Source organism: Azolla caroliniana, unplaced genomic scaffold, assembly GCF_043228905.1.
Source record: "Azolla caroliniana isolate FFs.n. ecotype wild unplaced genomic scaffold, voAzoCaro1.0.p SCAF_10, whole genome shotgun sequence".
NCBI classification, from domain to species: Eukaryota; Viridiplantae; Streptophyta; class Polypodiopsida; order Salviniales; family Salviniaceae; genus Azolla; species Azolla caroliniana.
In genome coordinates this window covers 1,052,550-1,069,377 of record NW_028230445.1, presented here as the reverse complement: position 1 = coordinate 1,069,377, position 16,828 = coordinate 1,052,550, and the positions used below count along the sequence as shown (strand labels likewise).

Genomic DNA, 16,828 nt, shown 5'->3' with positions numbered 1-16,828 from the left:
CCACACTTCAGGGCAACATCATATCCGCACACAACTATTTTGGCCATCTCTAGTACCATTTTCTCATACCAAATATGATCCCAAAAACAAATCAACTGCATGAAAGATTTCCAAGGACATGGTACATTCTCTAATGTTCCATTCTACCACCCCGATAAGATGAGAGCACTAAGATTGTTCTGTTACAAGTATTGGTTCAATTGAGCACCATTATGATGCAGACATAAGATTACTCTCCTCACGTTTCCATCAATGCATTGTTCACATCTTTTGCGTTTTGTCAAAGACTCGAAAACCCAAACCATCATTACTACTTCAATCAAATATGTTGGCTCTTTAGTGTGCTAAATTTAATAGACAACAAGACCTGTACAGAAATTAGACAAGACTTGCTAAAAAAACTTTTAGGTTTTGAATGACTTTTTCACATACCTTCATTCATCATTTCAATCCATTGATACTAAACAAGGAAGTGATGTTGGCAACCTTATTTTACACATTACAAAAAAATGTTGACACAATTAAACCAAATCTCCTCTCAATGAGAGAGGGTATGGTAACTATAACTAGCGGCAATGGACTTGAGAAAACAAATCACATCCTCCGAAGATGGGAGCAAATAACGAGCATTTGATCTTTTACATCCAACAGCACAAGAGAAGTAATTCTCGCCTTTGAGGTCAAGGACTGAAGAACCTTCCTGTGTCCTCAACTCACTTTCTTTTACACTCTTCTCTTTACTTACCAAAGTTTTGGCCATATTCCCATTACTATGGACTGAGGTTTTCATGTGACCATGTACCATGTGCTTCTCAATCACACTCTTACCATCAACAATTTTCCCATTCCCATTGTATTCACGGTCATAAGGAAGTTCGGGTTCGAAAAATGTATATATATCCTCATCCTTGAAAGATTGAACAAACAAAATGTGTGTAAGGACAAAGATAATAGAAAAAAATGAAGTGTAAAAAAAACGCATGATCCAAGTAAAACTGTACCTTGCTCAAAAAATGACCAATGCAAAGAACATAATCTATTGGCCTTGTTATGCGCTTCCTATGTACAATTTCGCCAAGGATTCTGTCGATTGCAGCACCCTGATACCAAATCAAAGCTTCCGAGATTGAAATATCAAGAATAATGATCAATCCTGACTACTGGCATAATTGCCCATAACATTTGGCAAATTTTACACAATCACTTGAAATTGATAACAATAAATATAATGCTCTTTACATAAAGCTCTCTTATATATATATTTAAGAAGTGAAGCATTGAGATAGTAAATTGATAGAATAGTAGTTACCTTCGAAACGCCCACTGGTCGAACCTCCACGGACCACCCGCCCGGTACCACATCAACTGCAGCATTCGAAATTGGACCCGTGCACAAATGTTGTAGCATGTCTCTCGCTTGCACTCGGCCGAACTCAACATCTACGTATATTCCATTCCAAACCCAACATAAACAGGAAAATATACAATCATGTAGCAGAGGTTCAAATATGCGACGTAAAGAGATGAGATAAACATGAGAATCCAGCAGAAACTACACAAACAACCACACACCAGCATATTTGTAGTTCCAAAGTAGGGATGTTTCTCTAACTTCGATGTAGGAACGAGGAGTCCGTTCACGGAAATATTCAAAAACTGGCTGTGAAGACGGAAAAAAGAGTAAAGAAATATTGAAAGAAGTAATGAGAAATTTATGTTTTTTCTTTCATTCCTAACCTGTACACTATCCATCCAATCCATGTTTAAGTGCTCTGGCATAGTGGTCTTCCAATCACCCCGAGTGTGGCGCAAGAACATTCCGTTTTCAGCCGCTAACCATAGGTCAAATCTCCCAAATGCCTGTTTAAATATTTTTGACCAAATTAATCAATTTCATGATCCCAAAAATGCATAATCTAGTACACCTTAGACAAGTGTGTAGTTAATATATTGAAATGTAGTTAATAAAATTAGCCATGAATTCACCTCATCAAGAACACTACGTTCACTTCCACTCAGTATCACTATGGTTGTCTTTGGATCACAGCAAAGAGTATCAAACACATCTTGAAGGCGAGGGTGTAGACGTAACTTCATGTCTCGAATCTGTTCCTGTCCTCGCCTTCCAGGTCCATCTACTTGTGTAGTTATAGTAGCATTAAAACCCTGAAACACATAGCCTTAATATACAAGACGAGAAAAATGATGCAAATGTAACATTCCGTTGATCGAAAAGTTCATATACAATGCCCAACTTTGAACCACATCTCCCTACATTTTCATAGATTTTTTAAAAATATTGTCTCAGACCTGTTTTCATGTTTTAATCAAGTCGGCAAGCTTATTCTCCAAAGCTTCAAAATGTCAATAAACTTGTAATTTCTCAGAATACTAAGGATCTTTTTGCTGTAAAGCCTAGATTTCTAGACAAAAACGGATGTTCAGGAGTACTATGAATTTTAAAGAGAATCTACCTGACCAGAATTCATTTCTTTTAGGTAAAACATAAGACTCCGTTTACATCCATTTGAGAATAAAATTTAACAGCATTGAGTAACATAATTCATAATATTCTATTTAATCTTAGCGAAAGTAAATCTGCCTGACCAAGATAAGGAGGCGATTCTGTGCTCGCTGGAATTTTTCAACAGCTTCTTGTACAGGAAGAACAGATGGAATGTGCAGGGTTCGCTGCTCAGCCTCCAAAATGGTCTCTTTCAGCTCACTGCTTAACAACTTTCCATTAGAGATATAAACACAATCAAAGTCATCTGGGCATTTAAAACACCAAAATATACCTCACTTATTGGGTATTTAATAGAATACCCTGAAGTTCTAAACAAGTATAAGAATACCCCCTTCTACAAAATATACTCCAACAAAGGGATATTTATTCCCTTCGAGGTATTTTGGTGTTTTTTCCTTTGCTACACTAGGGACATCTGGTTGGGTGCTCATACTGAACAGGAGACCATCAATGATGGCTTTTTTAGTAGTAGATGTGTGAGCAGCCATATATCCAGACACATGACACAAATACTCTACATAGCCTCACTTGATTATTTTAATAAAACACAATGATCTTATACCTTACGAATGTATCAGCCCAAACCTGGGCAGTATGTGTCGTAACATGCTCATAGTTATGCCGATGGCACTCTTCCCTGTAACCTTCTGTCATATCTAGAGCATCCTTTATTGCAATGGCAACATCACTGATGTTCCGCGGATTGACAAGAATAGCACCAGCACCTAGTGATTGAGCTGCCCCGGCTAGCTGAAAAAGACAAAAAAAGGTAGTATACTCATGGTCCACGCCATATATGGCTGCCCTAGAATAACCATACATGCTTACTAAACTTACCTAGATTTGTGACGAACCTATATGATGCAAGAATAGGGGATTCTCGATGGAAAACCTGTCATAATGTTTACCTCACTCAGGATGAGGACACCCTTCTTCCCATTCTGACAGGCCACAAATTCGTAGCTCACAAGGTTCATTCCATCACGTAATGATGTAACAAGTGCAACATCTGCCATTAAATGCCATTATATAATTTCAGGATTGGAAACACCAGGCTTACAAAGAATTGAAATAAAGTACATAGCAATAGCCTCCAACCATTGGTGTGTTGCTTTGAAATTTTGTATTTTCAATTGCATTATTATTAAATAAAATACCCTTCATGAAAAAAGTAAGAAAGAAAGTTATATTAACATCTAATAGACGCCAAACTCTACATATGAGACAGATTAGACGTATTCAGTGCATGTGTTCTTTCTGTATCTTAGTAAAAGAGAAATGAATAATGCATGAAGCATATGAATAGATGCATGGCATCAATTATGATCAGGATATGTGTGTTATTTTTCCTGTTTTGGAGGGTATGAGGGGAATGTAAAAACAAAACAGATTATATCATGAGAGTGAACACCTGTGACTGCATAAAGAGCACACAACCTGTGAAAGTCAAGAGACCGATCCTGCCAATGCCACATGTTAGAATTCATTAAGAAAGATGTCCTATATTTTGATAACCAAAATATGCCTAAAACTGCATAGAGTACAAGAATAGTACAAGCTGCATCATTTTTGCAGCCATATAAAGTCGTAACCAAAGATTTACAAGTTCAAATTCATTGGACTTGCTGAAGATTCTTCACCATCTGGAATGCTGGATATGTTCCCTTTTGAAGGTGTGCATAAAACAATCAAAATCAAAATTTAATGCTTACAAGATGATATATTGGCACAGTCGTTAGCGTTCCAAAGCGCCCATTGATTCTACCCACAATCTCATGCACTTGGCTCGTGAGGCGTTGATCTGCACAAAAATCAAACACCTTTTCTTTCTATTTCAATTCAAAAGCCAGTGAACTGTATAAATACTTTATTAGAGAGAAAGTAGTATAAGTATATTAATGATTTCCTGTATTTCAGTCTGCTGACAGTCTTTAGAGATGCAATCTTTTCCATGCATAAATAATTAGTTTCAAAACTCCTAAGATCAGTGGTGCTTACTAATGAAAATTGTTTAGAAGTTGGTACTTGTATGATTCTTGAGCCACAGAAAGATGAGCAAAAGCTAATAAAAAAACAAGCACTCAAACACCATAAAACTATATGAAGATAAAACATACAATCGTGAACGTCTGTCCGTGTCGGGACCGCTATCTGCACCAACAGTACTTTATCTCTCCACTCATGATTCTCATCGAGGAACTTCTCGAATGCAAGAAGTTTCTGGGGTATCCCTTTTATGATATCTAGCCGATCCACACCAAGCATTACCTAGAAATAAACCAAAGTTCAATTTAATATCAAGTGAAAATATTACACTGGTCTCTCCCTCTTGTATAAAGAAAATTAAAGTTACTTAAGAGTGTGCTACCTTTCTACCAGAAAATTTATGTTTCAACTCGTCGATATAGCCTTGGACGTCAGGTCTCTCAAGGGCCTTAAGAAACCTGTCTGGGTCGATGCCAATCGGGAACTGTAAAAGCCAAGATATCCACCTCAATACATACACATATACGACCTAATTCACCAGAGAATAAATATTGATAAAAGGTGGGAGAACATCAGAATACCTCTATCTTGTTGGGTATTTATGAAAATAACCCCTAGTTCTAGAAAACTACCAGAATATTCCTCTCCAGTACAAAGGTTACTACAGTGGAGTATTCTGGTGATTTTATTTGATGTTTTGTCCTATAAAATATACAAATCAACACTAACAATCAAGCTGGAAGCCAAGCCTTCATCAGCTACATCTCTTGATTCAGAATAAATAAATAAATAAGATAAAGAGTTTAGAATCGCACTGCTGCTACTCGAGTAAGCTTTCCCAATCGATGATCCTCTACACCTGAACATGTACCTTCCAGTCCTAGTATACGTGTGCATGCACTTACAAAGTGCCGGGCATAATCATAAGTGTGAAACCTTCAAAACGAACAAAAAACATACCAATTCCAAATAAGATGAATGAGCTTGAACTGCATACCAATGAGACAAAAAAGGAGCAAGAAAGAACTCTAATGCTAACCCAATTAAATCTGCTGTAAGCACTGCTTTCAAGAGCTCAGAACGTGATGGCAATGTTCGATAGATTTCTGAAGAAGGGAATGGTGTGTGAAGAAACCAACCCACTTTCATATTCATATTATAATCTTTCAAACATTTCGGCAAAAACATGAGGTGATAATCATGGCACCATATAACATCACCCTCTTTATAGATAGAATGAACAACTTCTGCAAACTTGCTGTTGGCCCTTTTATAGGCTTCAAACTGATCCTCTAAGCTACGAGTTGCAGAGAGTCTGTCCTCTTGAGGTAATCCAAGATAGTGGAAAAGTGGCCAAAGAACATTATTGCAATACCCATTATAGTATTGATGTACAGTTTCTTCGTCAAGAAACACAGGAACACATCGCTGTAGATATACATGCACGCACACATGTTACATACATATCAGGAATCCATGAACTATGACATTTCTCAATGTGAAGGGATGTGAATCAAAGGGAACCATGAAAAATATATACATAAATATGCATGTGAAAATACTGAATACACAAACCTTTTCTTCTAAGGCCTTCTTCAGTGCTATTTGACCAACTTCATCTGACACATTCACACCTGCCCACCCTATCCATCTTGTCTCAAATTGTCTCACTCCTGACATACAATACAGAAAAACCAGAAGGTCTAAACATAGCAGAAGCATTTATATGCACAAATAACTCGTCGAAAGTTCTTAAACACTACTATGTAGAATTGAACTCATATAAAGTCCATTAGAATGTATATAATGATGCCCATCTACATTGTACATTAACAACTACTACTCTATCAGAAGGAACATAAATACATTTCCATTAAAAATAACTGAAGATGGTGCAAAAAAAGAAACAGTAAAAACCCTCTTTCGACTGTTTTCTAAACTATACCACCCCACATACATCAGCATATTATATCAATAAAGATATCGGAAAAACATAGCTGAAGATGGTGAACACAAGAAGTGATCTTACCTAGAAGGGCACTCACAAGGCCACCAGCACTGAGCTCGAGAGACCAAACATCTCCATTTCTTGTGGCAGAGACGGGCAATCGATTGGCCACAACTAGAAGACGTTGCCGACAGGTTCTCGATTTGCTCTCCTCCATCGCTGCTTCAACCAACAAATTTGCCGAATGCCTATCATTTTCAGTGATAAGAATATCTCTCCCAAGCCACCCATCCCCTCTATCCCACCCACTGTTTGTCTCAGGTTGAATGAAAGCATTGGGCCTCCGTCTCTGCTCTTCATGAGGAGGTGGTGGCTTCTCATGTCGGAACAAGGCAGCTCTCTCTCGGGTATTGGTTTGATCTCGGCTATCGAATGGTGCGGCTGGAGTTGAGGTGGTTGCCGGAACACGGAGAAATCTATTGGAGTCAACGGCTGCTGCGGAAGAAGTATCAATATTCACCTTCAAATTTAGTGCTGGTGAAGAAGTGCCACTCCCATTGTCTAGCTCCTCCAGCCTTCCATCACCATCATTCAGCTCTTTAATAGGTGTACCGCTGCTACGATCGAGCAATTTAGTTCTATCTTTGCCATCGAAACCTAGCTCTCTAGGCCTGCAGCTGCTGCCATCTTCGAGCTCTAGTTTTGGTCGGACAAAAGCAGTAGAGTCCTTGGCTGGCTCTTCCTGGGGGCGACATCCTCTGTTCCGGTTGTGAAATCTTCCAGCTTGGCGATGAGGCATATGCAGAGAGTAGATAATTATCTGTCAGGCTCCAATTATCTGTCAGGCTCCCCGTAGACAAGAGGAACCAAAACCGCCCGACCAATCAGAAACAGGGGAATCAATGAAGCAACCAATCAGAAACAGGGGAATCAATGAAGCAACCAATCAAAAACAGGGGAATCAATGAAGCAACCAATCAGGAACAGAGGCAGGGCCTCAAATCGATCAAATAAACAAACAGAAACTAGAACACAGAGAGGAGAAACCAAGCAGGAACTTGGGTTTTTCTATTTGTTTTTCATGTGGAGAAGATTAGAATGCATATTGATATGTATATGTATGTATGTATATATATATATATATATATACATATATATGGTGAAGAGGGTTTTTCCTGAACGTTTAATTATACAGAAGAAGAAGAAGTAGTAGTGCTCTGTTTTTCTCGTAACATGCAAAAATAAAGCAGGAATCTGTTCTACATATTCCCCTCTCTCTAATGGCTTCTCTCTCTTTCTCTAATTCTCTCTCTCTCTCTCTCTCTCTCTCTCTCTCTCTCTCTCTCTCTCTCTCTCTAATGGCTTCTCTCTATCTTTCTCTAATGCTTGCATGTTATGGACAAAATGAAGGCCATTGTCGGCCGGCAGGCTTCGCCATCTCCGGATCCCGAATGCCAGAACTCTCTTCTCTTATTTACGGGTTCACACATGCGATTATCCGGCAAGTTTATATGCCGTTCTACTAATTTTAGTTAAGTTTATGTCGGGGTTTGTTCCTAGAGATGAGACGGCATCTTAAGATGTAATCGTTGTCTCTCTCTCTCTGTCTTTAGTGTCTCATAGGCCATTATGACCTATTAAAAATACCTCATTTCTTAATAGGAACGATGTAGTTTGGCCCTATTTAGGGTCTATACCATTCTGGCCTATCCTAAGAGTGGTGGGGTGACCATCATTTCTCCGTAACAACACAAGTGGTTCCCAACTTTATGGGCAAACCCTGACCATGCAAAAAAAAATCGGGATGCAAAAATAATATTTGCCCAATCATCGATGTCATCATCATTGTCGACTCGTATTGTCTTAGGTGTAACTTGTAAGTATTGTATTGCTCTCTCTCTCTCTCTCTCTCTCTCTCTCTCTCTCTCTCTCTCTCTCTCTCTCTCTCTCTCTCTCTCTCTCATGAAATAAGAGAATAGAAACTCTTACCTTTTTTGCCAATCACATTTTCCACCCTTGTATGGACCAGCACCGTAACACGAGTTCGCATATTTACAATTAACTATAAAGTTGCCATACAAAGAATATTTGTTTGAAAGTTGATGTTTTTGCTAGATCAATGATATCTATCATCCCCACAAGTCCTCAATCAATCAATGTGAAATCATTTGGTTGTGGTGTATTCCAATTACTCCACAAACATGATTGTTGGGATGGATTCCAAGTACTCCACTAAAAATATCCATTAGCATTCACAAGACAAACCTAGTGTGAAACGTAGGGTTGCTTTAATTAGTATGGAGCTATAGTGGGGCCTACCTTACTTGCATTGTTGTGCAAGCTTGTGTCCAAAAGTTACCTATTTTCTTTACTTCACAAGATGATCCTGGGTATGGAGGGGTTGAATGCATGCCATTTTCTCAACCTTTTGGCAATACAACGTAATAGTGTAGTGAGGATATTGGTGGTTAAAAATCAAGGATAAGAGTGATAACATCTACTTGTTCGACCACAACACATTAAAATGGAGCAACAAGGTGACAAAATCATAGTAGGTGGACTAACCTACCAAGTTCCCATTCAAGTGGTACCCACAAAATGAAAAGCTTCAGCTATTTGATGGGCATCGATGGTGTGTCAAAAGCATTTGGGTCGAAGTAATCAACCGTTGGTATAAAAAATCTACACCTTTCACGTCATTCTAAAGTTGTGGTCATGTTCATCTTTGGTTTTTGAAAAAAATAGTGATTCCCTAGGCTAATCAAGGTTTAGGAGATCTTTTGTCCTATCCGTTAGACGATGGACGCACATTTACAAGCAACACTTTTTTTGCACTAGTTTGGAGATGAAGATTAAGTTATAGGAGAGTAAGTTCTCTTGGTACATGGATTTATTTCAACAGAAAATATACTTGAGCTTAACATAACCAATCAAGCATGATATGGATTCTTTATTATATTTGAGAATGCAATGGTTTGCGTCATGGTTAGGAAATAACACATACCTTGAGATCACACACTTGTTCATTTGCACAAAGATGTATGTGTACCAATTGGCAAGGAAGAAATAACACTTGTCTAAATGTGTGGAGATATGTGACCAATGGGGCCCCACCCACATGTAGGTTATAAATTGGTATTGTCAGGTGTTTTCCACAGAAAAGCATGTTCTCATTCAAACACTATATCAGGATATTGAAATATGTTACCATAAACTCAAAATACACCATTTGCACCAATCTTCTTTTGTTGGTTCGTACAAACTTTTGTGCACGATTAATCATTGTCTCCATGATGTATCACATTTTCATGGTCATTGTTTTAGTAGAATCATCCCTATGAAGATCCGGGCTATTGTTTTGGGAATCCTAGTTTGAAAAGTGAGTGTAAAGCCTAAAGTTCCTCAATGAAAAACAAGAATTACATCACAGATGACATTCAAAAATATTAAGAACGAAGAGATGCGAGGATATCATGTGATACTAAGGTCCTCATCCAAATATACGAAAATGAAGTACGCAAAATTAGAAATGTGTTATTTTCATCGAACAATGATTGATTCATTGGGCATTCTTAAATTGCAAAGGTTATGGAAATTCTCTTCAAATCCTTAAGCATTTTTTAGAAATAAACTTTTAGCAAATCACCCATAAAGTGATGGAACATGTAAATTAATTTTAAAGTAATCCTTTGATGTGTCGATTTAATATCATTTTTGCAATTACACATGTGATATCAATCATCGAACCCACCACATTTGACATGGTCTAAAACTTAAAAATGAAACAATATATATGTGATGCTACTAGTACTATGAGCATATGCGTTGTACCATAACTCTAGACCACGAGACTAAAACCTTCTAGGAGGAACTTGGTGGAGTACTTCAATTAGTGTTGCATTTAGAAATTATACCTTACACAATATATTATTAGCAAACGATCATTAGCTCATCACCTTCATATGCAAATCACCCTATTTAGCGGGCAATAAGATGCATTAAAATTTTATCACATTTAGCACACATCCAATAGTTTTAGCAATCTTTTCTTTTGAGGCCTCATTTGAGATTCATAACTCAAGCACAATATCAGATGGCACGTACCATAGACACAATATACATCATCCGAGTGGATATCTAACTCCATAGAGACAATGGCGGCCTCCTACAAACCTAGGAGCTAGCAATGAATGAACTGCATCATTGTTTGTGATCATTCCATACCATTGGTCGAGCATGGTCACACCAAGTGGTGGAGTTTAAGAGAGGTGATCATGAGATAATGCGAATGAGGCCATATTGTCCAATTTTAGCATTAAGCATGTGTTTCTACAAATAAAAGTCATTGCTTGAATATCTCAAGACATGACATTTTAAACTATAATTCTCTTATTTTGCCATGTGGAGCTTTCAAATAACCAATGAAGGTATCAAAAGTTAGTGAAAGACCTATTCAATAACACCTTCGACATATCCTATGTATAGCTTAGGTTCCTATTCATAACCTTTGATAAATATGGTTATTGTCTAATAAACTTTTAGAAGGGGAAAAATATCTTTGTGTTGCACAAAATCACCCTCAAATGGGTTCCACTTAATCTAAAACTACTACAATCACTACAACTAATTGCACGCATGAGGAATGTGGCATTTTCAAGAGTTTTGAATTTTATAGCGAAGCATGCACCCGTCTCACGGGCTGTCTAAAGAAACCCTAAACCCATCATAGTAGTGACACACTAATAAATGAGCAATGTATTTATTAAAAACTCTAAAAGCATGCCTAGCCTATTTGTTGTAATTAATCACTTGTAGGCAATTCTTCTACAACCCAACTTTTTTAGTGAATAATGATTAACATGCACATAACACATTATTAATATATGGTAAGTATTACGATAATTAAATGTATAAAAATATGTATGCGATTTTTAGTTAATTGAGTGTTTGATCTTAATTTCCCATTATTATAAGCTCGAAACAAACAAAAATATAACATACATTTTGAATTTCATACACAATGAGCACATTTTGGTAATTTTCCAAATTATAAGTCACATTTGAATGCACATCTTCATTGAAACGAGCTTCCTAGCAGCCTTAAGTTGGATGTATTCCCAATATAGCTCTTATATTGCATTCCAACATTCTTGTTACGTGTTATTTTGGTTGCAACTTTTTGTTGTACCTTCTTTTCAAGAGATTATAAGTAGGGCAACTTTGAGCAACACGATATAGCTTGGTTGAAATTGCATAAAATTGTATCTCATGTTTGTAGGGATCATGAGTGACAAAACACGACTCTATGTTTTGACACATTAACCAAAGACAAAGTTCACTTGTAATGATAATTGATTATGTGTGATTGTCGGATGGATTGAGTGACTTGCCATGGATCTGGTTTTCCTTGAAATGGATCATGAGCTCGTTGATTCGACAACCTAATCAATTACATCAAAGAACTTCCCCATCATGTCTTAGGGATAGTCAACATTTCTCTCATAGTTCCAAAGATGAACTTCATTCCATAGTTCTTGCTTTTCTACTTCACATTGCTTTTTGTTCCAAAACCACTTCTTTATTTTACTTTTTTGTGATTTACCCCACTATGACAATATTCGAGGTTGAGCATCAAAAGGTTGGAAAATGGAAAAAGAGATGTCTACGCCTAATATCATAACAACATGTACATAGGCTAGTGATAGGTTATATATAAATTCCAAAGAGTCCAATCTCCTTAAAATGTCCACATACTTTCACATATGTCAAGAGAATTAATGTTAAATGTAATTTTGAGGATATCTCATGAGTGGCATGGGTTTTATAACTTCTATTTTCTTATAATATAAAATATGATGATGTAGAAAATGTAAAAGATAACTAGTACTTACACAACTTATGAGAAAGCTTCAACAAATAGAGAAGATGGAAAGCATCACATCACTATACTTTGTTCGCTTTATTCAACAATGCCTAGCTAAAAAGGCAAGTGTCAAGGGAGATATTCAAGTGCCTAAAATGTCTCATCATAGATGTCCCATAACATTCCAAAATTCAAAGGTGGTGCACTTGATGTTCATGTTGTTGTAGGTAGCATAAAGATATACATGGTTTAGGATTGTAAAATGAACACATATTTTGTTATATTGTTTAATAGTAGCTAGATAACATGAACAAGTATGATAACATACAGGTTTCATGCAAGATAGGAGTATATTTGATAATATATTTTTGTTTTGGGAGTTGTCCACCTCAACTATGGCCAAGAAAGAGGACTTACGTAACTCTATTGTTAGATTTTGAAAAGGCCTATGATAGAGTGAATTGGGACTTTTTAGAAGAGGCAATGAGAAGATTAGGGTTTCCAGAAGTTTGGATTATTGCAGTGGCAGCTTTGTATAGATTAGCTTATAGTTCTATCTTTAAAGTAGCAGGAGGTAGAGGATGAAGATTTCAAATGTCACAATCAGTTCGTCAAGGGTGTCAATTAGCCCCTTTTTCATTTCTTATTGTTATGGAAATATTCTCTGCATATTTAAATCAGCATGTGCTAGGATCCAAGGGCTGGTCATACCGATCTCTAACAAGATGATTTTAGACGTGGAGTTTGCAGATGATATTGCACTATACATGCACGCTGAAGTAGGTAAATTCTGTAAAGTACAGGTTGCATTGGAAACATTTTGTGTTGTCTCTGGTGCAAAAGTTAATTGGTGTAAATTAGTGGGTTTTTGGGTTTCTACGCGGCCGTTGCCATCATGGAGACCATCTAAGTATTTTCGTTGGATTCAAGGAGTTTCAGTTTGTTACTTAGGCTGTTAGGGTGGTATAAATATGCATAAGGAGTGATTGTTAGCTTCGCTAATGTTATCACTTAGGAAAAAATTGTTGATTTGGGACACTACAAAGTTGTCTTTAGCAGGCAGAGTAATGACTGTTACTATTTTGATGTATCTGAGGAAGGAAGATTAGGGCAAATTGGTGTGGAATCATCAATTTGGCAAACGACATTGCAACATTTAGTGAGAGGGATTGGTAAATTTGGTAAAAAGTGGATTTTAGATCCTTCTCCTTCTGATAGTATGTTATTTTGCCAACTATGGGTTAAAAAAAAAGTCGTTGTTTGACTTGCATTGGGATCCATCGGATTATCTTTGAAAACATACAAATCCTTCGTCTCATACTAAAATTATTCAATTCTTTCAATATTCTGTGAAGTTGGGACGAAAGCTACTCTTAAGTAGGAAATTGCATTCACCATCCGCTATGAATGTGTGATTGGTGAATGGGGCCTCTGTAATGAATGCATCTAAATATTGGAAGTCATTATGGAGTTTGTAGATTCCTAGGAAGATTGTCCTTTTTCGCAGGTTATTGATCCATTATGCACTTCCGGTTCGGGCTTGGTTACGACAACTAAATAGTAAGTCGTGTGGATTTGGTTGTGGATGTATGCTGGAATCAATTAAGCATGTATTGTGGTCTTGTCCTAAAATTATGCAAGTTTGGCAGAGAGTATTAAGGTTGTTGATATTGATACATGCTAATTGTGTGATTACTTGGGGCGCGGTTAGGTGGGGCATTCTAGAGGGACAACTGTTGTTATATGAAAAGGAGGTGTAAACGTAAGTGTTTGCGGAAGCGTAAAACAGAGAACAACAGAGAGAGAGAGAGAGAGATAGAGAGAGCAGAACGCAATTTCAAAATTATATCAAGACTCTGTGTTTACACACTGTGCTAAGTAGCACTATTTATACAAGTCCTCTTGGGACTGACAGAAGTACCATGTACTTCAATGCTCACACGAGCATCTGACACTTACTACGAGACTATAGATACCTAGTAGTCTATCCTATTCTAGGCTTCCGATTGGACTGCCGGTTACGGATTGCACCTGGCCTCCACTGCTTGCCGGTTCGGTTGCTCACCGTCATACCGATCCGTTTCGCCCGATCCGTCTCGCTTACCGGCTCCGGCTTATTCAGCCGATCCGGCTCCGGTTGAGCTTGCCGCTCAACACTCCCCCTCAAGCTCAACCTGAGGTGGGGTCGTAGTGTCGACCTCTATGGCAGTCGGTTCTTTCAACCGACTCCTCCTAGCGTCACTCCGCCTTGCTCGCGCTCCTCGTCCGGTCCGGTCCCGTTTGCCGCGACCCCTTTGGTTCTGCGCGCCTCGACCCTCTCGGTCGGCATGTCTGCTCAATAGGCCCATCTCAACACTCACGTTGTTGTGACTCCGGCGCTTGCCGATCCGTCGGTTCTCCCACGATGGCATCGACTTCCGCTGTGTCCGTGTCCCCTTGGCCTTCAGTCGATCCGTCTCATCCGGATCCATCTGTTGATCTGAGTCAACTATCTCCGACTCGTTCCAGCTCTTGTCCGAATCGGTACACTCCGATTCGACTTCCGGCTTCAGGCCTCTCACCACATCGGACCACTTACGAGTCTTGGCCTTCTCCATGCTTCCCTCGACTTCTTCAGCCGGTGAACCGAAATCGAATTCTTCATTCGACTCCGCATCATGGTCAGTACCGTCGTGATGACCTCCGCACAGCATGCACTTCTCTTCTTGAGTGCACAACTCTTCTTCACAGCCGCTTGCTCCGACCTGTTCGGATGTGTCGACTTCCTTCGTCGACTCGGCTTCCTTCATCTTCTTGTCTCCTCTTCTTCCGGCTCTCCTCTTACCGACGGGTTCAACAGTCTCTTTGCCTTTGCCGGTTTCGGTAGAGACTTTGCCCTTGCTTCTCCCCCTCAAGTGCGGCACGTCGAGATGCTGAATACCAAGCATGTCGGTAAAGTGCTGCAACTTGTCCGATCCGAGCGGCTTGGTGAAGATGTCGGCAACTTGCCGATCCGTATGAACTGTTGGGATTACGGTCCCTCCGGATGGGATGGTCAGATGTCCGGGAGCCGGATGATGAAGACCCCGGCTACGGAGCCGGTTGATGAAGACCCCGGCTACGGAGCCGGATGATGAAGACCCCGGCTACGGAGCCGGATGATGAAGACCCCGGCTACGGAGCCGGATGATGAAGACCCCGGCTACGGAGCCGGGTGATGAAGACCCCGGCTACGGAGCCGGATGATGAATGTACCCGGAGAGAGATCCGGATGTGGGGACATATTTGTGAATATGTTTGCCAAGGGCCCTCTAGGATATATTTGTAAATAGCCCGAAAGTCATATGTTGTATAAATATGACTTAGGGCAAACAGTTTTATGTTGTTGCTCATTTTATGTTTTCCGCCGAGAGAGCGAAGTGAGAGCAGCCGAGAGAGAGAGAGAAAGGAAGAGGTCGACGCCTCTGTGTATTACCGCCGCCTGTGGCGAAGACAGTGAGCTCAAGGTTGTTGCCTTGTAGCTTCACCATTGTACATCTCTGTGTATAGTGATAGTTGGAGTTTGAGGACTCCCGTGGTTTTTCCCATTTAGGGTTTTCCACGTAAAACACCCTGTGTACTCTTCTCTCTATTGTCTTCGTGCATTTTGTATTTCCTGTTTTCTGTGAGTTGATCCTATTCCTCGGTTGTGGCCGAGCACTCTGTGCAACAAAGTGGTATCAGAGCGACGTTAACACAGAAAATGGAAGGCGGCGGTAGTGGGCCTCCGGGCATGATGGTGTTGAACTCACAGAACTACGCCGACTGGAAGATAAAGATGGAAGACCTTCTCATCGTCCGAGACCTGTACGAACCGATCGACAATGCCGAGATACCCAAGGGGGTAATAGAGTCGGAGTGGAAGCTCCTGAACCGGAAAGCCGTAGCGACGATCCGGCAATATGTCGATGTAAGTGTTCTGCAACATGTGGCGAACGATACGAACGCCTATGAGATGTGGCAGAAGCTGTCCGGACTGTATGAGAGGAAGAATGCTCTGACCCGGACCTCCCTGATGAGGAAGATAGTGAATCTTAAGTACCGGGACGGCGAGAGCATGGTCGAACACGTCAACACGTTCATGGGATTCGTGAACCAGCTTGCGGCGATCAAGTTCCCGTTGGATGACGCAATGCAAGCCATCATGCTGATGTGTACCCTCCCGGAGAGCTGGGAGAACTTGGTAGTTACTCTCAGCACCTCCTGTAAGGAAGAGAACTTGTCTTTACTAACGGTAAAGACAAGTATTCTAAATGAAGAAGCGCGTCGGAGAGATAAAGAACCGGCCTCCGACTCGAAGGCGCTGCTTACCGAATCGGAACGGGGAAGACAACGGAACCGGAGTCCGCAAAGACGGGAGAAGTCGGGGACACGGTCGCAGTCGAGGGGAAGACCTACATGCTTCTACTGTGGGAAGCCGGGGCACTTCCAGAAGAATTGTCGGCATTTCCGGAAAGACAATGGAACCGACGGTACCGATTCGAAG

At 39.7% G+C, this 16,828-nt stretch overlaps 1 protein-coding gene across 1 annotated transcript; it reads right to left on the bottom strand.

Moving 5' to 3' along the window:
* Nucleotides 1-473: 473 nt before the first annotated feature.
* Nucleotides 474-7,287, bottom strand: LOC147858606 (alpha,alpha-trehalose-phosphate synthase [UDP-forming] 1-like). The gene is made up of 17 exons (XM_087325484.1): nt 6,543-7,287; nt 6,089-6,186; nt 5,553-5,941; nt 5,329-5,449; nt 4,896-4,997; nt 4,645-4,795; nt 4,240-4,328; nt 3,939-3,987; nt 3,436-3,536; nt 3,090-3,277; nt 2,608-2,725; nt 1,987-2,166; nt 1,738-1,860; nt 1,573-1,660; nt 1,310-1,440; nt 1,002-1,100; nt 474-907 (listed from the first exon to the last, which is right to left on the bottom strand). Exons 1-17 carry the CDS (start codon nt 7,258-7,260, stop codon nt 539-541), a joined length of 3,114 nt encoding a protein of 1,037 aa, XP_087181610.1. The 5' UTR covers nt 7,261-7,287; the 3' UTR covers nt 474-538.
* Between the last annotated feature and the right edge of the window lie 9,541 nt (nt 7,288-16,828).

What these genes read in the sequence shown, in the direction of transcription:
- LOC147858606 (XM_087325484.1), bottom strand. Translation starts at nt 7,260, where the DNA reads ATGCCTCATCGCCAAGCTGGAAGATTTCACAACCGGAACAGAGGATGT. An exon ending in ACGGACAGACGTTCACGATT is followed by an intron (nt 4,329 to 4,644) that starts GTATGTTTTATC and finishes ATTTTTGTGCAG; the next exon opens with ATCAACGCCTCACGAGCCAA. An exon ending in ATTGGATGGATAGTGTACAG is followed by an intron (nt 1,661 to 1,737) that starts GTTAGGAATGAA and finishes CCGTCTTCACAG; the next exon opens with CCAGTTTTTGAATATTTCCG.